At 31.1% G+C, this 23,343-nt stretch overlaps 1 protein-coding gene across 1 annotated transcript in view; it reads left to right on the top strand.

The window, feature by feature from the left end:
- LOC110283186 (uncharacterized) overlaps positions 1 to 11,513 on the top strand; it is a 32,752-nt gene extending 21,239 nt beyond the window's left edge. Inside the window, exons 5-9 of the mRNA XM_087163280.1 lie at positions 825 to 932; positions 1,307 to 1,444; positions 2,094 to 2,207; positions 5,092 to 5,199; positions 10,203 to 11,513. Of these exons, the coding sequence (XP_087019406.1) occupies positions 825 to 932; positions 1,307 to 1,444; positions 2,094 to 2,207; positions 5,092 to 5,199; positions 10,203 to 11,131 (1,397 nt within the window). The 3' untranslated portion in view covers positions 11,132 to 11,513. The remainder of the gene's footprint in view (positions 1 to 824; positions 933 to 1,306; positions 1,445 to 2,093; positions 2,208 to 5,091; positions 5,200 to 10,202) is intronic.
- Positions 11,514 to 23,343: the final 11,830 nt, after the last annotated feature.

The following is a 23,343-nucleotide window of genomic DNA, read 5'->3' as shown; positions in this document are numbered from 1 at the left end:
CAGTGAGTTCTCGTTCAGTTTTCATTCTTGCTTCCCGTTACTCTGATGTTTCCAACGAACGGGCTTGAGCAGTGAGTTCTCGTTCAGTTTTCATTCTTGCTTCCCGTTGCTCTGATATTTCCGACGAATGGGCTTGCGTAGTGCGCAGTTGATTTGTTAACAGTCTTCTTTCCTGTTGCTCAGGCGTTTCTAATGAACAGGCAAAAAAATTGTGTTCTCGATTAGTTTCAAGTCTTTTTCCCGTTGCTCCGAAGTTTCTGAAACACGGGTAGTTCTCTTTTTGAGCACTTTGACATGTCGATCTATTAAGAGCGATTCGTTTAGGCGGTGTATTTTTGCAAATATTCTCTCTCACAAACAAAAAGAAATGTAAAAGTTAACAGTGGTCGCAAATTGGCTAAACCGAAAATTCACCTATGTATTTTAAATAATAAAAGGAGCAATAAAAATAAAATAAATAAGAAATATTAAAATTATAAAATTTAAAACAAAAATATATTTTTCAAATGAAAGAAATAAAATGTATGAATTCGAAAACTTTTGGAATGAATGAATTCGGAAACACAGACAGACAGACATTTTTCTATATATATAGATAATGTAAAGCAAATATATCATTAGGAAATTTCTTACTAAAAAACGTTAAAATGGTATTTTAAAAATTTTACCTGATTTTTTTCATTCAAAAAGTATGTATTAAACAAGATTTACTACTTTCCGTCTAACATGTGAATATATTACGGTTTCTTGGAATAATGTTTAACGCTCATTTTTATGATGTAAAACACTCTAAAATAATAAATGTTCCAACATTATCTTTTCAGATCCGTGTGCACCACTACCTTGTAGAAATGGCGGAATGTGCGTAGTAGGTAGAACTGGTGCTCAATGTATGTGCCGTCCCCCATATGAGGGAACATATTGCGAAAGAGGTAAATATACAGTCTCGTTTTAATGAAACTGATAAGGTTTTAACTGAATATGAGAATTCCATCTGCTCTTTTGGGCTTTAAACGTGAAAAAAAGGCAAAAAAAATTTCTTGATTGTTTATATATTTCCAACCAACTTTATTAGTTATTATGTAGTGAAAATACTTAAATTAGAAACTTATTACTAAAAAACGTTAAAACAGTATCTACAACATGCAACCATTTTTTTTTCTTCAAAAAACGTGAATTAAGCAAGCTTTACTTCTTACCGTCTGACATGTGAATATATTATGGTTCCTTGGAATATTGTTTAATGTTCATTTTTATTATGTAAAACATTCTGAAAATACTAATTGTTCCAATATTATCTTTTCAGATCCATGCGCAGGACTGCCTTGTAGAAATGGCGGAATGTGCGTTGTCGGTAGAAATGGTGCCCAATGTGTATGTCACTACCCATATGAAGGAAAATATTGTGAAATCAGGAAGTTACCAATGGAAACGAGAGATAGAGGTATGCCTAAGATCAAATAGTTTGACTGTATGAAAGATGATTTTAATATTCTAAGAATTACTAACTAGAAAAAAATCGCAAGAAAAAGAGCAGAATGGAGGAAAGTTCCAGGGAAGGCTCTGGCCCAAAAAGGGCTGTCATTGAAATAAAAGAACAATATTTAATCCCTTCTGTGGGTTTAACTCACAAAGCAGAGTACGCAAAAAAATTGATGACACAAGTAAACTGGAAAACACATTTATTAATACTTTAAATGTTTAACTTAAATCTGAAAATCTTATTGTTGAACAAATATATCAAGAATCATCATCATCATCCACAATCTTAATCCTATGACGGATATCAGGCCATTGGCAAGAGACTCAAATGAAGGGCCGGCTGTTCATCCACCTAATGAAAAAAGAATCTTTCGTTCTTTTATAGAAATCGATGTCTTACGTCACATTGATTAACTGCTTATTACTTGACTTCCCTTCACTTCTATCCTGGAAACGAATCTGCAAAAGACTAAAACACTAAAGTTTATAACTTGAAATTACTTATTCCATCTTACTTATGAATATACTGCGGTTCCTTGGAGAAGGGTTTAATGTTCAATGTTATAATGTTTGGAAAATAATGAACACGCAAATGTTTTTTTTTTTTTCAGATATAGATCATTGTAGAAATATTGACTGCAGAAATGGTGGAATGTGCATAAGCAATAAGAGTGGTGCTCAATGTCTATGCCGTTTTCCTTATGAGGGAAAATTTTGCGAAATAGGTAAACATATGAACCACTTATTATCTAAACATGTAAGATTTAAACTGAATGTAGGAGTTACCTCTCTGCTCTTTACGGGCTTAGAAATATGGTTACAAAGAAAATTATCTCAATATTTTTAATGATTTCTTTATGTTAAATTGTAAAGAAAATACGTCAATAAAGTAACTCTGACAAAGTTACGTTTTTGAAAAGAACATTCCCACTAGCTAAATTATATTTCTTATTTACGCATTTTTTAAATGCTACTAAATCCGGTGGAAATCCTACTACACGTAACAGTGGCTGTAGTGTATTTTAAGTGGTTAAAAAGGGATTACAAATATTCTTTCTAACGCCAAACGAAGGCTTTAAGATACTCTTTTAAGGCGTAACCTGCACGATAAGTTAGGGTTAGATATTTACCTCATACGATCCAAGAGTAAATATAGCATACCTGCCAACTTTTAATCCCTTCCATTATCATTTTTCCCAGTGGTATTATAATGGAATTAAAACTTCAATTTTAAGCAAACAAATACGTTGTATTTGAGAAAAACTTAAGTTGACAACCATGATAGTAACGCATATTAATATCTGTGCTTAATTTTTGTAAGAATAGTGGTGATTAATATCATTTAAAAATTAAGATTATAAAAGAAAAAATAGTATATAATTACTACCACTTTAAATATGAAAATAAAATCTTCCGGAAGAGTTGGCAGGTATGATATAGTCATTTTAAAACAAGTTTAAACTGAGACAAAAGTTACTTCTCTAAAATCTTTGATTTTAATATTAAAAGTAATCATTATAAACAGAAAATCACTTTCCTTTCACTTTCGAATAGCGATCGGACGGGTTCGAAGAAATCGAATGGAAGACGCACGTTTCAGTTGCACATGGGTGTAACTACGTAAATATGATTTCTATCGCTCCGAAGCTTGAACTTTCCAGAATTATCAATTTGTTTGCCAAAACGGTCCACAAGTAGCATTGACTTGAAAAAAACCCTGTTTAAAATCAGTTTGGCATCTTGGCGATTGTAGTTTTTGTGGTAGATCACGATACGGAAGTATCCAATATAAAAACGCGAAAGAATGACATTGACCAAGCTTCATTGGTTATTATTAATAATAATCAATTAATGGGATGAATTCGCTTGAATTATTTATTTTAACGGACCTGTTTGGTTATTATTAACAATTGCTGGTTAGTATTTATAATAACTGACTATTCACATTGACTGTAATAAATATATGGATAAGAAAACTCCGGCCTAAGAAAGTAGAAGTGACATTTTTGAAGAGGAAATTCTTGTTAGCAGCAAAGCACAAACCTCTTGAATTCCTACTAGGAGCTGTGGAATTCCCAGTTGTCATAGTGTTTTTAAAAAGATTAGAAAAATTAATCAATTTTCTTTTAACCAACAAACGATTGTTGTCAGTGTATAAAGGTAGTAAAAATATTTACTAGACTCAACTTTTTATAAAATATAACACCAATTATAGTTTTAGAATGCGATTGTTGGTAAACCGTGGAAGTTAAATTATCGAATCCTGAAGAAGTTATTACTTACATTCTTATGCAACTGAAACACGCTTCTTCGATTCGATTTCTTTGAACCCGTTCGATCGCTATTCAAAAGTAACCGGTTTTTCAATTCAACTGTGGCATTAGATAACTATCAAGGTAAACAAGTTGTTCGCCGAAGAAACTTATCTTTTTCTGCAGGTCACTTGTACTGTATTTTTCTCCCGCTAATGAAAAAAATTCATATGCGTTTTCACAACTATGGGCTGGGGGAGAATATTTAACCATGACTTTCAAATTAGCCTCTGTTAGCTTTGTTTTATCACGTATTTTTGTGTCTGTAATCATCTGAAATATTACTCTTTAAATATTTCCAAGTCTTAACAACTTTTAAAAAAAATTTTTTTTTTTCAAAATAAAGCTGATAATGCTTGTTTAATTTAGGGTCCCGCAGTGGGCAGATCGTGAAAACACGGTTTCCAGTAGAACACCGAGGACAAGCATTACTGGCTGCGGTAAATTAGCGGGTGGTTGATCACTTTGATCAGCCTACGCAGGAACCGGGGTGTGCGTGGTATTGGTCCTCGTTAAACTGTTCTACCATAAAGTGCTCGACTTCCTACACAGGTCATCGAACTACCAAAGCAGGGGAGCCGTCCCCTCTGCAGCGGATCAAAATTGGGATGGCATGTCTTCTGATCATCCTCAGTGATATTTCCCAATATTCGCCAATAGCCCATAGAGTAGCTCTAGTGTGACGTAAATAAAGTACCTACCTACCTTGTTTGATTTAGAGAAGATAATTTAAACGATTTTGGATTTCAATCCCGAAATTACAGTATAAATGCATAAAGGTAATTTGAAATAATTGCATCGCTTATTTAAAGTTAGTATATCATTGTTGAATCAGCGTATTATTTACAAAAAATACCTAGGAGTTCTTGTAACATGTATCCAAGTTTTTATCTTCCTATTTCCCTTCATCACCGCCATTTAGCAGGAGAGTATCTGATTTGTGATTAGTCAGAAATAGTTCAATCGAGCTTAACCTTCGAGGTCCAGCTGTCGTGTTGTCAGATGAACGAAAAACGTTCGAACTGGTGTAGTTGTGCGTGTGAGTCAGGAAACGAGCACTTATGCTGAAAAATCGAGTGGAAACTACGAGTTCGATCGAATTTTGTTTCAGTTGCAAAAGACTGTTATACCACGAATCTCTTACTAAACATGCGAGAAGGTTTTTTTTATTATTAAAATAAAGGATTAGGGTTAATGTAATAAAAGCTACATTCCCACATAAATCAGAAAAATACATTTTGTTAAAAACAAACATGATTTTCAAGCTAGAATAAATGTTCCATTGTTATCTTTTCAGATCCGTGTGAAAGCGTTTCTTGCAGAAATGGCGGAAACTGCGTTCTAGGTAGAAATGGAGCTCAATGTTTATGCCGTTATCCTTATGGGGGAGAATTTTGTGAAATAGGTAAATATATAAAGCACGTTTTAATCAAAAAAGAAAAAAAAAGAATTTGCAAAGTTTGCACAGTCCAAATGAGAGTAGAAAGTCAAAAACGTCTTTCTTTTTCCCCAATACCACTATAGTTAAAAACGCATTCTAGTTTAGGTATAGCATTCCAAGAGATTTATTTAAACTTGTTGATATTAAATTTAAAATCATGGAGAAAATAGTTAAAAACTTCAAACATGATATTTCGAACTTCAAAGGCATTTGATGCTAAGAGAAAGATTGTTCATATATATATATATATATATATATATATATATATATATATATATATATATATATATATATATATATATATATATATATATATATATATGAACAATCTTTCTCTAAATACCAACTATGATTTCGAACTAGAAATTCTAGCTTCATTATTCGAATTGTTTAAACATTAGAGTAAATTGATAAAATTATTAATTATTTATTTCTTATGCATGGTATTTTTTTTTTCAATTCTGTAATAGAAATAAAAGAATAAGTTAATTAAGTATAAGAATAAGTTTTTAATTCCGTGATTATTCTGTTAAGAATAATATTGCTAATATTATTCTTAATATTAGAAATATTAATATTATTAATATTATTCTTAATATTAGAAATATTAATATTATTAATATTATTCTTAATATTAGCAATATTAAGAATTATCATTCTTAATATTGGAAATATCAGGAATGAACTTATTGCTGAAATGAAACCTAATACGCAAAAGATATTTAACGAGTTTTTTTCTTTTTCTTTTTAAAAAAAAATCCAGAATTTGCTAAGAATTTTAATATATAATTTTATGGAGGAAATTGATATGGTAACCATCTAAAATAGATGGATTTACATTTTCTACTGATAGAATCGGAAACAAAACGAGTCGTACTCTGTATCAAAAAACTATTTTGGAATCTTTTAGTAAAATGTTGATTTGTATGAAACTATCTTTTTAACTACACAAAAATTATTGCAAAGCAATTGTGGGAAACAGGGTGTGGGGCCTGCTAGTATATAAACATTAGTTAATAATGCTAATTATAATTTACTTGAAAATTTTGTTTTTTTACTCAACCTAAAAATTCTAATTTCGTACAATTAAATAAAATTTACTTAAAATAAATGAATTAAAAACAATTCGCAAGATAAAAATTTTTGCTCCTTTTCCAATTTCTGGTCTAAATAGAAAAGTTACTTTTCACGTATATTGATCTTCAAATCTACCTTTAAAGTGGCTTTTTAAAGGTGTGAATACGTTCTTTTTATTTTAAACACATTAACTGTTATTAAACATGTCTTGTACACTGTACTTGTCTTGAACTATTCTAATCACTTTTCAAACAGTACATATATATATATTCAAAAAATTATTTTTTCAATGCTTTTGGATACAAACTGTTAGAATTTTCATTCCAAAGTTATGATAAAATAATCGAAGACAGTGTGTCCATTTACGGTAAATAATATTCCTTACCTTTACGGTATTGAATCCGTTTACAACTAGTGTAGATATAAAACCATGAATACAAATCTGTGCTGTTTTTAAATCATTTACAACTAGCATGGTTTCAAACCCGTAAAAAAGAAATTTATTACATATAATATGTATATATTATCCTAATTAGATATTTTTTTATAATTTAACACTTAATTATAAAAATACATTATGTTTCATTAGGATGGTTTAAAATAATTATCAGTATAGATAATAATTGATAAGTCTGCAGCGGAAAGTGGTACTAAATAAATAAATTAACACCAGATTAGAAAATACCAGGTAAATACATTTGTCAGAATATTATAAATAATAACTGGAACCTTTCTGGTGAATATGGTTAACACGTTCACGCCGGGAAAAGTGAAAATACTGGTAGAAGAACTATTTCAATATTAGGTAATATTCGGGAGGGGTTAATCTATTTTCAACAATAATAATTCACTGTAGAGAAAATTATAGGCGAAGAAGCAATTCAATATAAAAATTGCATCCGTTAAAAATAATTGGTAGTTATGGATTTTTATTATTCCCGAAAAAAAACTAAAAAATGAAATTTATTGTTACCAGTTCTTACTCCGCTGCGCTGCCAAGATGAGACAATCTAGCGTGACCCACCGGTGGGTCACCCCGGCGTGGACGTGTTAAAAAGCTAATCAATCTCATTGCCCGGTATAAACTACGGTATTTTTTTTAAAAAGACAAACGGCAATCTGTCGGTATGCATTGAATGATGATATACAATTTATAAACATTCCGGACATTCACCAAAGGGACAAAATGTGAATGTCAATATTTACAAGAGGTGGTCAACGATTCAATTCAAAGTGAAAAAAAACATAGGAAGCAATGCATGACTAGCTTAGATAGCAATGTCGGATGCATTAAGAGGTACTGACTTAACAGGTATTGTACTTTTTTATCCATACAATCGTTTAAACTTTTAAACTATTAGTTTTACTATCGTATATTTTGTCCTACACATCGGAAATTAAGTATTATTTATTTAGGCAGCAGTAGTTGAACTTCTCTTCCCATTCACTTTCTTTTCCTACCAAAAACCATAGCATGAGGTCATGAAACTTTTCACCACTTACTACGAGGAGCGTATTAAAAAATTATCATCAGGTTTGATTTTCTTTTCATTTTGATGAAGCTTATTTCTATACTAGATGCCGTGAATTTCTGGAAAATATTCCCCCAAAGGAATAAAAATTGCCACGTATGATTAAAAAACTGAAATATTGCGGAAGCAGTAGAAGTTTAATGACATCTAGAAGTTAATGCGTTAAACACTTGAAAAAAAGAGAAAAATGAATTAAAACCAGAAAAGTCATTTTGAGACACTTTGGTCGTAAGTATTCGGACAAAAATTAGCAATGACAAAAACAGAATTTTAAAAGAAAACTACTAAAAATTATAGAGATCGATATCGAAAGATTGACATGAAAAAAAAAACGCGATTCTAAACACACTCTACTAAGCTTGTAGATCTTGAAAAAAGAAAAGAATTTTCAAACATGACAATTAAATCTTCACATTCTAGAATTTAATCTTAATGGCTCGACAGGGTAACCTCACATATAATATAGTTAATTAATTCAGACAATGTTTTAAGTTACGAAATCAGACACTAAAACGTACTTTTCACTGACTATAAACATACCTTTTTTTCGACGGATTCGGATTTTTGACCCCCAGGATATAGGAGGCATCGGCAATCTGGGACGGTTCCAATAGTTCGATCAGGGGAGTTGTTCAAAATTTGAACCCTTTAATGTTAATATAACTATTTGCGCATTTCATCATATCTCAAGAACTTTTTAAGGGAAGTGTTGAAATGTTTCACACAATTATAAAATTCAATTAGCTAAAGATATTTCCATGGAAAAAAGAAACAACTCTTAGTGAGTAATTATTATTTTTTATTATTTCATTTTAGTAAGAGTAAAAAAAAGACTAAATTATAAGGTATGCAATATTTTACATCATTTTAAAGAATGCAAATTTAAAGGGCAAAATACAAAATTTTACTGAAATTGATCGAATAGCTCCTGAGAAATCGAATTTTAAAAATACGACTTTTTTTTAAAATCGATTTTTCCGAAACTTTTCTACCTGTTTCTCTCAAATTTTGTAATTCGCCATTTGGAATTGCATTCTTTAAAAAGATGATAAAAAATTTATATATTATGATTCAAAAATGTTTAGACTGTTATTGAATAAAAAAATTCTCACTGAAAGTTATATTTTGCATGAAACCATCTTTGAATAAACGAATTTTATTATCGCGAGCTAAGGTTTTTCAATTTCGCTTAAAAAGTTCTCGAGATATGGTGAAATACTGAAAAATTAAAATTATTATTAAGGGGTCGAAACTTTAAACCGCTCAACTGGCCAAAATATTTTGACTATATATAACAGATTGAGGCTGCATCCAATATCGTAAGGGTCAGAAATCGAAATCCGTCGAAAAAATTTGTATGTTTATTCAGAGATTATATTTTTGCGTTTGATTACGTAATTCAAAATATCGTCTGCATTAATTAATTAGCATATTTGAGGTAATTCCCTCGAACCATTAAGATTTATTCTAGAACGTGATGATCCGATCAATAGACCAAAAGTTATTCAGGATGGTCCGTTTATTTATTTTGCAAACCGTGCAAACCTAGAAAATGTAAATGGAACATGTTGTTACGTTCTGCAAAGCTCAAGTGTGTCTTTTTATATATGCTGCTTTTTTAGACTGTATTATTTATTATTATTTTAGATCTATAACCAACTTTCTTTTATAAGTTTTTAGAAATGGGGAAATAGGTTCGGCTGTAGCCTTCAACATGGGTGGTATAGGAAAACGATAAGAAATTCGACCTGTTCATCAGCTGAAGTTGATGCGTTAAAATTTAATAATTGGTTAAAGCTAGTTCAGAAATAGTTTTTAGCCACTTTTCGACAGTTTAATTAAAGTACAGTTTACGGGTTTGAAATTCGACCTGTTCAGTGGTTCAAGTTGATACGTTGTTCCTAAATCTTCAGATGCCAGAGGTGGTAGTAGGATTTAGGTTACTCTTCTTTTAGGGTTATTTTTAGGATTGGCTGTTATATAACGTATTCAAAAAATCCCCAAGACCTATTCTCAAGGGTCGCCTGTGGGTGTAGATGTTGATTTCGTAATGAAGTTGTCGGAATTCCATTTTATTCTCAAAATTAGTTTCAATTAAATTTTGTATTTATATTACCAGAATTTTTCATGCCTCTTTAATTTTTTCTCCGTTACAACATAACATTTCGTATTCATTTGAAATAACTATGAGTAATAACAAAGTTGTGAAAAAACTTTAAGATTCTTTTAATACCTTTAAATTTGTAAGAAATTAGACGTTGCTTTGGAGTTAGCATTTCGAATAATATGCCTTCCTTTTGCTTTAAAAATATGTTTCATATTGCATTCAAATTTTGAATACTTTCCTATTTATTTCAGAAGTGACTCCCGAAAATTCATCGACTGATGTTTCGACTCCATCAACTGATGCTTTTACTCCATCGATTTATGCTTCTACTCCATCGGCTGATGCTTCTACTCCATCAACTGATGCTTCTACTCCATCAACTGCTGCTTCTACTCCATCGACTGATGCCTATACTCCATCGACTTATACTTCTACTCCATCGACTTATGTTTCAACTCCATCAACTGATCCTTCTACTCCATCGACTTATGCTTCTACTCCATCAACTGATGCTTCTACTCCATCGACTTATACTTCTACTCCATCGACTTATACTTCTACTCCATCGGCTTATACTTCTACTCCATCAACTAATGCTTCTACTCCATCGACTTATACTTCTACTCCATCAACTGATGTTTCTACTCCATCGACTTATGCTTCTACTCCATCGACTTATGCTTCTACGCCTTCTACTTTTGCTTCTACTCCATCAACTGATGCTTCTACTCCATCGGCTTATACTTCTACTCCATCGACTCATACTTCTACTCCATCGACTTATGCTTCTACGCCTTCTACTTTTGCTTCTACTCCATCAACTGATACTTCTACTCCATCGGCTTATACTTCTACACCATCGACTCATACTTCTACTCCATCAACTGATACTTCTACTCCATCGGCTTATACTTCTTCTCCATCGACTCATACTTCTACTCCATCAACTGATGCTTCTACTCCATCTGCTTATACTTCTACTCCATCGACTCATACTTCTACTCCATCGACTTATGCTTCTACACCTTCTACTTTTGCTTCTACTCCATCTACTGATGCTTCTACTCCATCGGCTTATACTTTTACTCCATCGACTCATACTTCTACTCCATCAACTGATACTTCTACTCCATCAACTGACGAAATCGTCACAAAAAATCTCAACACAACCTTTTTCTGAACCTAGTAATATCACAAATGATTATGATTATATTACCGAATCTCTTAGTTACGCTTTAACTATTAACCAAACATCAGATACTTCCCTTACTTTCACAAAGGATTTTAGTGAAACAGCTTCTGAATCTTCACGAAAGATTGAAATTGGACAGGAGAACCTTTGAACTATACCTTGATTGTAAACCAAACATCAGATAATTTCACAAATGATTTTATTCATGTAAAATCCGAAGTTTCTGATATCACTAATGGTTATAACTTAAGGAAGAAGCTTCAATAAACCAATCTCCCGATAATCCGTATGATTTTTTAAAAAGCACAATTGTTTATTCCCAATTAGCTGAAGAATATAATACGTTTATTAAATTCCATTGTGTGTAGCACTTTGCAGTCTGTTTTCCTAATGTCATTTTAAACATAAATAATTTTGTTGTTGATCACTTTGGCATATAATTTTGAGCCCTTTTATTTTACCGAAGAAAATGTCTGAAAAAGCAATGCTCCTTTTTCTCACATTGACAGCGAGATAGAAGACTTGTGCGATTTCTACAAATTAATTGCAGAAATATTTAATTTTTATTTAATTATTCATAGTTCAAACATTGTGAGAAGCATCTCATAATATTAGTGTAATGTTTAAAAAAAATCATGAATTGAAATCGGCTACTTTTGAAATTTGTATTTATTTCACCACGATTGAGAAAAAGTTTCCTCGAAAAGTCGTAAATGTCGTTATATAAGATCATTGTATTGATGTGAAAATATTAATGAGCGTGATCGCAGTTTCATTTTACAACATTAAAAAAGTGGTAAATAGAAAATGAATTTTTTTCAAAATAGTATTATTGATTAAAACGAGTTATTTTGTCTACGAGCAATTATACATTTATATAGGTTATAGTTACGTATGGATACGAATTAATTTAGTTCCCACCTTAAAAACTTCCTTATTGGAATGAACTCTTCCCCCACTAGTTGCCACATTCACAATAAACCCTACCTCTTACCTCCCCTATCTATGTTCATTATTGGCATCATAATTTCTTCTCATTGCTAGTTGTCACATTCACATAACGTTCCTACCTCTATTGCCTACCTAGGTGGTATCTTCTATCTAGGTGGTAAGATCTAGGTGGTGATGAGATGACGACTCTTCCTTTTAGCTGTTTACCTTCGAGTATTCAGTCCCTGCAAACTCCAGTATTTTTCTTCTTGACTGAAAATCTCCAAGCACAGCCATTACGAGGGTGTGCTTTTTTGGAAATTTTTCATATTTTGCAATCTTGTTACGAAAATATTTTTTAAATCATTTTTGAAAAATTTCCCGTTTATGTAAGTACATTTGAATTCGCTACTCGCTTTATAGATTTTGTTTTATCCTGTTTTTTCTTTTTCTTTTATTTTATTTTCTGTTTTCACGCGTTATTTTTACTTATATTGTTCTATTTTATTTGCTGTAATTTTTGTAAAAAAATTTTTTGAGTGCTCCTCACACTATTGTATTAATATATTTTGCTTTGGCTATATTGATACAATATCAGAAAGCACTCTATTTTGCGGATATAATCGTGTGGGCTGATGAAAAGATTATATCTTTTATTTTCCGGATTTTTTAAAAAAATTTATCCTTTTTTCCCCCCTCAGTTGTTTGTTAGTTTTTCTTTTTTTATTATTATTATTTTTTTTCTTCTCCCCCCCTCCCCTCCTTTTTTTCATATGTCTGTAATTTTCCTTTGTTTTATCTTCATTTTGAACTATATATATATATATATATATATATATATATATATATATATATATATATATATATATATATATTGAATTACGGAGTTACAAAGATGCCATTATCTCCGGATACAGGGTTCCTGCGGGCCTTGTAAATTTTATGAAGTGGTACCGAAAATGTAACAAATATCGATAATTTAATTCCTGAGTTACTAATACTAAAAAAAAATTTTCCAATGGAAGTATATATGCATGAAAATTCTAGCGTCTAACTAAACCACTTAACGAGTGGCATATTAGAATAAGAAATAACTTCTAGCATTAGCTTAAATTTACTACCAATATTGAAAGTTTTCAATGACAGCGGAAACCCTGAGATAGGACAAAATGTTTTGAAATGACGGTAGAGAACTACGAGCTAATCTTTACAAATTTTCAGTTCATTTTGACAGCTTTTAAAAAGGTTTAATTGTAGCAAATTGGTGAGTAAAAATCTTACAAAATTTACTAAAACAGGAATAATAATTAGAAGACGAAAAGATTTATTCTCGTGCTCTGAGAGAGTTGTAGACCTGCCAACTCTTCCTGATTTTCCCGAAGATCTTATTTTCATATTTAAAGTGGTAGTAATTATATACTATTTTTTTCTTTTATAATCTTAATTTTTAAATGATATTGATCACCACTATTCTTACAAAAACTAAGCACATATATTAATATGCGTTACTATTATGGTTGTGACAGAGCCTTCCACTTCAGTAGAAAAAGCTCAGCCAGTTAAAAATGCTAAAGTCCTCATCCGTGGCCTTCCTGATGATTTTAGTACAGATGAAATATCCCTTGAATTAGGGAAGCGGAACATTGAAATCCTGAAAATAGTCCAGTTTAAGAAGAAAGTGGGTGAAGCCTTTAGGCCCCTCCCCCTGTACCTCATCGTTATGCCAATGCTAGCCAATCACGAGATGATCTACCATATTGAGAGCATCAAGCAGATCCATCACCTCCTACATCAAGAAGCCTCCACACGGTCTTTCATAAGTAGTCCGCGCAGACTGTTTAAAAAGTGAACCAGTTGTGCGCATGAACCCAAAACCTTTTAAAAAAGTAATTGAGAGAAATTTATCTTATATATTTGAGAATTGAATCTGTAGTGGTTGACAAGTGAATAAGGCAAACAAATAATATTCATAAATAAAATAAATTTTTAGTCATATATTTGCTACCACTTTCTTATTTTAACTATATCCTGTATTGAATGACTCGTTCGGTAAGTGGATATCCTTTACAGTGGTCTGAACGGACTACCTATAAAAAACCGTGTGGAGGCTTTCAGTTATAGGAGGCGTTGGCAGATCCCGATCAGCATAGAGAAATACCACGGCGGCCGGCGGCCGCTGCAGTGTTTTCGATGTCAGAGTTTCGGCCATACCCAACGTTCCTGCTCCTCCAGCCCAAGATGCATGAAATGTGCCGAAGGGCACTATTCATTCCAGTGCAGAAAGAGCCGAGACTCCCCAGCTAAATGCTGCAACTGCATGCAAAACCACACCTCAAATTTCACTGGGTGCGAGGCCCGTCCCAGTCGAAAGAGAAAAACGACCAAGGACACGCCTACTTCTACAGCCCACAGACTTGTTAGCCTCATCAGTGAACTTAAAGACTTGCTGAAGGACCAAGACGTACTGCATCTTCTCACAACTTTAATCCAGGGGCTTAATACCGAGCGCTTAACACCGAGATTCCACTCATATCAATCAATCAATCAATTATGGTTGTGAACTTAAGTTTTCTCAAATACAACGTATTTGTTTGCTTAAAATTGAAGTTTTAATTCCATTTTAATACCACTGGGAAAAATAACAATGGAAGGGACTAAAAGTTGGCAGGTATGGAGTTGATTCCTCTGAACTATTCTATAATGTGTTTCTTACTACACAACTCTTTTTTAAAGTGGTAAGTAAGACTTCGTTTAAATTAAGAAAGAAAATTAAAATAAAAATTGTTTCCTCCCCTTGTGGGTAAGGTGATTTACTTAAGGTGACAACTAATTTACCACTTTAAAATCGACAAGTCGTTCATGATCTCACAGTTAGTTACTAGACAAAACCTTAGTGAATTAAAGAAAAATAATCATGGTTGACAATTCTTATTTTGCTTTCCGATCGTTATTCTGTGAATTAATCGTTTTTAATAATCAGAGTATTTTTTCTAATAAATATTTTTGAGGTCACATCTGATTTGCTTTTCCTTTAATCTTAATTAACCAATAATGAATTTAAATGAACTAACTACTAACGATTTAAATGAACTAACGTTTACGAAAATGAAAGGCTAGCATGAATATATCTATTTTAATAGTCTTTTAGTTGTAGAAAATTTATGTTAGTGTTATCAGGGCTTTCCTCTTTTAAGTTACCACCTTAACGTTTAGATGTTTAACGGGGCCCAATTCTCATACATTAATCTAATTCTCAACTGAACAACACAGGGTGCTGGTTCAGAATTTATTGACTAATGGTAGTAAATCAAATCTCTTATCAGCAGTTTACCTGCCGAACACCTTTATTCCTTTATTTATTTTCATTTATTGACTAATTTATTTTTTTCCTATAATAAAAAAGTGTATTTGTGAAAAACGTGTAAACAAGTTTGCATAGATTCTTCAACAAAGCTTGCAGATTTGTCGGCATCATTCGAAAACTGTAGGACAGTGATTCTCAACCACTGTGTCGCGGCACTTTTGTGTGCCGCCAAATTCTTAAAATGTGCCGCCAAATATTAGAAATGATACATTAAAAATTATAATGCTTTTTTTTTATTGCGAGTAAAGTTTAAATTTAAGAAAAATGTACATATAATACTATTATATATAATATACTTTTTTATAATTTTTCCACGCCTTAACTACGTGAACATTTTTGTCGGCGACTGTCTTGTCTCTGACAATCTTAAAATAAGAAAGAAGAGTTTAAATTGTCTTTGGCAAAAAATTTTGAAATAAGTAGAAAACTTATTGACTGTTAAAATTATTAATTAACAAAAGCAAGCAAGCTGAGTATTAACTTTCAAACGGAAATAAAAGCTTATCATTAAAGTAAGCTGCGCAATTTATAATTCTAAAAACAAATTAACAAAGGATAACTAACAAAAAATAAGCTAACAATTAATAATTAACAAGAAATCACAAAAAATAATAATTAATGTAAAAAACTAACAGTTAATAACAATAGAAAACAAGATAACAATTAATAATTAGCAATAAAACTAATTAACAAGAAATCGCAAAAAAATAATAATTAATGTAAAAAACTAACAGTTAATAACAAAAGAAAACAAGATAACAATTAATAACTAGCAAAAGAAATAAAAAACTGTCGCTAACTAATAAAAAATTAGTCGAAAGAAATAATTAATTCATTAATAAACGTGCTTTTGTAGTACATATTATTTTATTTCACATTCAAAATTATTATCACAAATTATTTAACACAGTGTATTATAGGTAAGTAAACAACTTTTAAACTATTTTTTTTCATTGTGTGCCGTCAATAATCGTAATCGTTAAAAGTGTGCCGCCGCAAAAAAAAAGGATAAAATAACTGCTGTAGGACCTCCTACAAGATGACTCAGATCTCTCACTCTCGCCACGCCCCTCTGAAAGCCACACCTACTGAAGATCAACTTATCTCGTCTTACTGGATTTCGAAACTTCTTTAGTTTGCTGAGAATTTTTTTGGAGAATTCCTTATGAGTTGTCAAGCAATCTTTCGGTAAAATTGCACACCCTGCCTGCAATTTATTTATTTCAGGTGACAGCAGCTTTTCTGGCATGGATAAAGTCTATGTGAGTAAGGTGCCACGAGAAACGACTTCAGAGTTTGAACAGAATTAAATATAAAACGGAAATTTTCAGAGGTTTGCAGCAAATTTGTTAAAAAAAAAAATGCAACAGCTGTTTCATTTCAGAACATAATATAAGTCGGATGTTAAATAACTTGACATAGTTAATATAATTTTGGTTGGAATTTTAACTTTTTCCAATTGTAAGTGCGAAGATCGAAAGATTTAACATTTTGAAGAAGAAACATGTTGCACATTGTCCTCTTAACGTCTAAAAAACAGCAATCAAGTAGAAAAAAAAATTCTCTTGGTTAATTTTTATTCAAAATGTGATGCTATTTAAAGTAACTCTTATTTTCTATTTCGTAAACTTGATTCAATTTTGCCAATTGTAAAAGCGAAGAATGAAATATTTGAGAACTGTAAGTAAATATTTAAGTAACATTTTTAAGAAGCGACAAGTTTCAAAAAATGCAACATCGGCCTCTTAAATAAAAGGTGTTATCCAGTAAAACATTTCCTTACTTAAATTTTTATTCAAAATATGGTGCTATGGAGAGTAACGCATACTTTCTATGCTAAGCTTTATTCTAAGCTGAAGTATGAACAGCTTGCAGGCATGTTCTAACGGCGAACTTAATGAATAAAATTTTATTCTGTCAAATATCACGATGTCTAAGGTAGAGATAGTGCAAAGGTATTAAAAAAATGTTCAAAGTTCTTACATTTTTTATTAAAACACTCATCAAAGAAGGATATTTTGAGACATATTAATCCCTGATGAAACCAAAGTATTACCATAGCTTTGCTTGTTTGAATAATTTAAGTCAGCCTTCCAGTTTCTTTTTAATTCTCTAAAGAAGAGATGTTATAAAAATAGTATGGCTTGTGGCAAGGTTAGGGCGGAATCCCTCAGTCACTAAACTACTTACAAAAAGATTGCAGAGATGCCAACTTGCTCCGGACAGCGAATTAATATTTTCTAGTGGTAGTTTATTAATTGTGATTTTTGGTTTAATAAATTTAATTTAGTAGATTTTTATCCACCACTATTTCTAAATAATTCGAAGACTTATATAATTCGCTATTTAGCTGTATTTAATTCATGCTAATCCTTTTAAAAAGTAAGAAAAATTCGTCAAATATTTTCAAATTCTAATTGTATTTATTTACCGTTTTTTAAATTATTTTAGCTTGTCCGGAGCAGTTGGCATCTCTGAGATTGCATCGATATAATTTTAATCAGCCTTCCAGTTTTTTTTAAATTCTCTATAGAAGAGATGTTATAAAAATAGTATGGCTTGTGGCAAGGTTAGGGCGGTATCTCTCAGTCACTAAGCTACTTACAAAAAGATTGCATCGATATAATTTTAATCAGCCTTCCAGTTTTTTTTTAATTCTCTAAAGAAGAGATATTATAAAAATAGTATGGCTTGTGGCAAGGTCAGGGCGGAATCTCTCAGTCACTAAACTACTTACAGAAAGATTGCATCGATATAATTTTAATCAGCCTTCCAGTTTTTTTTTTAATTCTCTAAAGAAGAGATATTATAAAAATAGTATGGCTTGTGGCAAGGTCAGGGCGGTATCTCTCAGTCACTAAGCTACTTACAAAAAGATTGCATCGATATAATTTTAATCAGCCTTCCAGTTTTTTTTAAATTCTCTATAGAAGAGATGTTATAAAAATAGTATGGCTTGTGGCAAGGTTAGGGCGGTATCTCTCAGTCACTAAGCTACTTACAAAAAGATTGCATCGATATAATTTTAATCAGCCTTCCAGTTTTTTTTTTAATTCTCTAAAGAAGAGATATTATAAAAATAGTATGGCTTGTGGCAAGGTCAGGGCGGAATCTCTCAGTCACTAAACTACTTACAGAAAGATTGCATCGATATAATTTTAATCAGCCTTCCAGTTTTTTTTTTAATTCTCTAAAGAAGAGATATTATAAAAATAGTATGGCTTGTGGCAAGGTCAGGGCGGTATCTCTCAGTCACTAAGCTACTTACAAAAAGATTGCATCGATATAATTTTAATCAGCCTTCCAGTTTTTTTTAAATTCTCTATAGAAGAGATGTTATAAAAATAGTATGGCTTGTGGCAAGGTTAGGGCGGTATCTCTCAGTCACTAAGCTACTTACAAAAAGATTGCATCGATATAATTTTAATCAGCCTTCCAGTTTTTTTTAAATTCTCTATAGAAGAGATGTTATAAAAATAGTATGGCTTGTGGCAAGGTTAGGGCGGTATCTCTCAGTCACTAAGCTACTTACAAAAAGATTGCATCGATATAATTTTAATCAGCCTTCCAGTTTTTTTTTTAATTCTCTAAAGAAGAGATATTATAAAAATAGTATGGCTTGTGGCAAGGTCAGGGCGGAATCTCTCAGTCACTAAACTACTTACAGAAAGATTGCATCGATATAATTTTAATCAGCCTTCCAGTTTTTTTTTTAATTCTCTAAAGAAGAGATATTATAAAAATAGTATGGCTTGTGGCAAGGTCAGGGCGGTATCTCTCAGTCACTAAGCTACTTACAAAAAGATTGCATCGATATAATTTTAATCAGCCTTCCAGTTTTTTTTAAATTCTCTATAGAAGAGATGTTATAAAAATAGTATGGCTTGTGGCAAGGTTAGGGCGGTATCTCTCAGTCACTAAGCTACTTACAAAAAGATTGCATCGATATAATTTTAATCAGCCTTCCAGTTTTTTTTTTAATTCTCTAAAGAAGAGATATTATAAAAATAGTATGGCTTGTGGCAAGGTCAGGGCGGAATCTCTCAGTCACTAAACTACTTACAGAAAGATTGCATCGATATAATTTTAATCAGCCTTCCAGTTTTTTTTTTAATTCTCTAAAGAAGAGATATTATAAAAATAGTATGGCTTGTGGCAAGGTCAGGGCGGTATCTCTCAGTCACTAAGCTACTTACAAAAAGATTGCATCGATATAATTTTAATCAGCCTTCCAGTTTTTTTTTTAATTCTCTAAAGAAGAGATATTATAAAAATAGTATGGCTTGTGGCAAGGTCAGGGCGGAATCTCTCAGTCACTAAACTACTTACAGAAAGATTGCATCGATATAATTTTATTCTTTGATGATTTATATAAATCTATTACATGTTTCGCATAAGTAATGGTTATTAATTAATTTTTATTTTAATTAATAAGAAAGGGGAGCAAAAGTTTTATTGCATTTAAACAAGTAATTGACATTATAATAATTGAATATAGTAATTGAATAATTGGGATTTCAAATCTGAAATTAATTTAGTTCCGAAATTTATTATTCTTCACAAAATGGAATTTTTAGTTAAGTTCATTTTTTGTCTGAATGCATAAGTCTATATAGGACTAATGAAAATTTTACAGCGGCCAATACGCCAAATACAATGGATCAACGGAACATTAAAATAGATCAACATACCCTTAAATATAAAATACAAAAAATATACCTGAACCAAGATTTAGCAAACCACAGGAACACGGTGTTCCTGTGGTGTCGATAGCCAATATATAGGACTAATGGGTTTATGTACATACATATATACACTTGTCCTTTTTTTTCCTTTGAAAATACTCAAGACAAAAATCTTATCAGGGTTCCCACGGTCCTTGAGAATTTTAAAAAGTGGTAATAAAAATAAAAGAAATTTTGACATTTTTATTTCTGTGTAGCCACCACTAAAAGTTTTTTTCTAAAAAATATATATATGCACGAAAATTTTTAGCACTTTACGATAGAAAAGTATATTAAAATAAATAAGTATATTGTAGCTCCACCCTAAATTTGCTACCACTTCTTAAATTTTTCAAGGACCGCGGGAACCCTGCTTATGATTTTAAACCATCGCATTATCAACACTAGGTTTACGGACGTTTCTTATATACCTATCTCTACGGACACACGTCAATTTGACGTGTGAAAGAATTGTGATTCTTAATTTAATAAATTCAATTTAGTCAATTTTTATCCACCACTATTTCTAAATAATTCGTAGGCCTATATAATTCACCACTTCATATTTCGAAATTTACTTTGTTGTTATTTACCATTTTTTTAATTATTTTCGCGTGTCCGGAGCAGTTGGCATCTCTGCACTTAGAAACCAATGTATATGTATACTATAAGAAAAAAAATGAAGATATGAGATATATATTTATGAAATATTCTAGTATTTTATGTTTCAATACTCGAACTAAGCAACTGAAACCTTCAAAATCTGTCATCAATTGACATTCTGCGTTTGTTCTTTTTATTATTGCTTATCGGCAACAGTTGTTTATCACTTGTTTTATTTGAGATTACGAATCGAAGTTGTGTCGGTACATTCCTATTTATTATTGATGTGATAATTGCTTGTTTAGTTAAACTTTTGTCTAAATTATGATCGCGTCAAATTGACGCATATCCGTAGAAATAGGTATACCACATAGAGAATTCAACGCTTTTGAGGTAAATAGCATTTAATATATATTTACTTCGATCAATGGTTAAGAGTCATTACGAGAGATAAAAAAAAAATTCAAACGGGTTTTATAATTTTCCTTACAAAAGTCGAAATCCGTCAAAATGACGTGTCCCGTAAACCTAAGTGTTAACTAAAATGTAATATCACCTTTTTTATACGACACCCTGCATTTCAGAGAAATGGGGACACTTTGCATTTACTCAAATGATCGGTTTTCTTTTTTTTTTTTTTTTTTTTTTTTTTTTTTAATTCTATAAGAATTGTATCTTATAGACAGAAATCGATTGAAGATTTGAAATTTGGGACTCGGAAATATTTAAGATCCGATCAGAAATCTCCCGCAATGTTAAAAAATTTCTCAATAATTAATTTTGTAAATTAAATGATGAATCACTGTTTCTTTTAGATCTAAATAAGTGAGCATTTAAAAAATTATTGTTTTGAAATAAGGCTAGTTTAGAAGGTTTTACCTTTTACGCAGAAAAATATATCGGTGTTTCATGTCGTACTTCATAGCCATAAAATATATAAATAACAAATTTAACATTTTTCCTTATCTTGATTTAAATTAATAGCAAATAATAAAAAAAAAAGTATGAAAAATATGTTTAATAAAAAGACAGCATCAAAGGGTTAGATTAGATCAGATAACACCATAAATGTCCAAAGTTGACTTTATTCTTGGAAAATATAAATTTCTGAAGTATTAATAAAAAATAGAATTATAAATTTTCCCTAAATGTTTTACTGCGAATTAAATTTAGGTTGAATTTTCGGCAGAGGTTAAAGTTTTGGTCAGCAGCTTGCATAATATTTCCGACTTTTTTTTACATATTACTATAATATTTCCGACTTTTTTTACATATTACTATAATATTTCCGACTTTTATTGTTCTATAACAAAGTTATCGATTTTGTTAACGAAAAGTGTTCTAAATAAGTCATTCGTAAATAAACAGTAGTAAAAAATTTTTACATTTAAAATGATAGACTGGCTTTAAGATATTCTCGTTTGAGCCGATGATTTCACGTTTAACCCTTTCGCGCCGACTGTCGCAAATACGTGACAGCATAAAACCGTATCAACCAGGGTAAAAAGATAAAACTGGTAATCAAAGTAATTCTTTAGCAGTTTATTTGTGGGTGGGGTTATAATTGTTTGATTTATTTAATTCACCATTACTTCAATTCAAAATAAAATTATTTAGTTATACTTTGAACTAACATTGATTATATGTATGATTAAACTAACAATAATTAAAGTCAAAGCAAAGTAAGTCTGTCAAATTAGTGACGCCTATATTTAAGCTACCGTTTTTTATTTATTTACATCCTGATTCTGTACAAATGCTTTTATGAATCACCCGTCCCCAAGGGGTTAATGACACAAATTTGTTTGATTTCAAAATGTAATTTATGTACCAAATATATTACAATATGTTTTATATTAACAAGTTGAATGCCACGCTAATTGTACATGGCTTGCCCGTCTTGCCAAAAGGTAAATAACTACAAACTAAATTTGCAAATATTAGACAGATTTTGCTAGTTTTATAAAAGATTTAGCGTAACATATCTGCTTGCTTGCTTGCTTTATTTAAACAACTGGGTGGCTAGGCCACGCAACGGCCCCTTAACCCATCCATCTTTAAAATATTATTACAGTGAATATAACATTTTGATTTATGTAACAGTGTGGTAACATAAAAATAACCATGATTAGAAATTTGTACTACTTGATCGATGATTTACATAAATTGCCTTTAACAAAGAAGTGAATACAGCCATGATTAGGTCGATATACATGAGATACAAGCTTTATCTGTGATATTACATAAATTGCAGTTGAAATTAGAAATTGAGCTTAAAAAATTTATGATAACATATATATACAAGATCGGGAAAATTATGAAGATTATAAATAATAATTATGAAAATTATAAATTATGAAGATTCTACATAAATTTTCCTAAGCCATAGTGGCGCCATCTAGTGTGATAAACATTCAAGAATATAAATATGCATAGTACTAGAGATATTATCAAAAGTTCGAAAAAGAGTTCAGGTTTAGTCAAAGTGGCTTTAATCTGGAGTGGACTCACGCATGATTGCTTGAAGTAGTTGTAGTACTTCTCTGTTTTTTAATAGTTCTTTTAATTCTTTGATGATT

This window comes from Parasteatoda tepidariorum, chromosome 5 (genome assembly GCF_982258835.1).
Source record: "Parasteatoda tepidariorum strain Cologne lab strain chromosome 5, Ptep-v5.0, whole genome shotgun sequence".
NCBI classification, from domain to species: Eukaryota; Metazoa; Arthropoda; class Arachnida; order Araneae; family Theridiidae; genus Parasteatoda; species Parasteatoda tepidariorum.
This window is presented reverse-complemented; position numbering and strand designations above follow the sequence as displayed.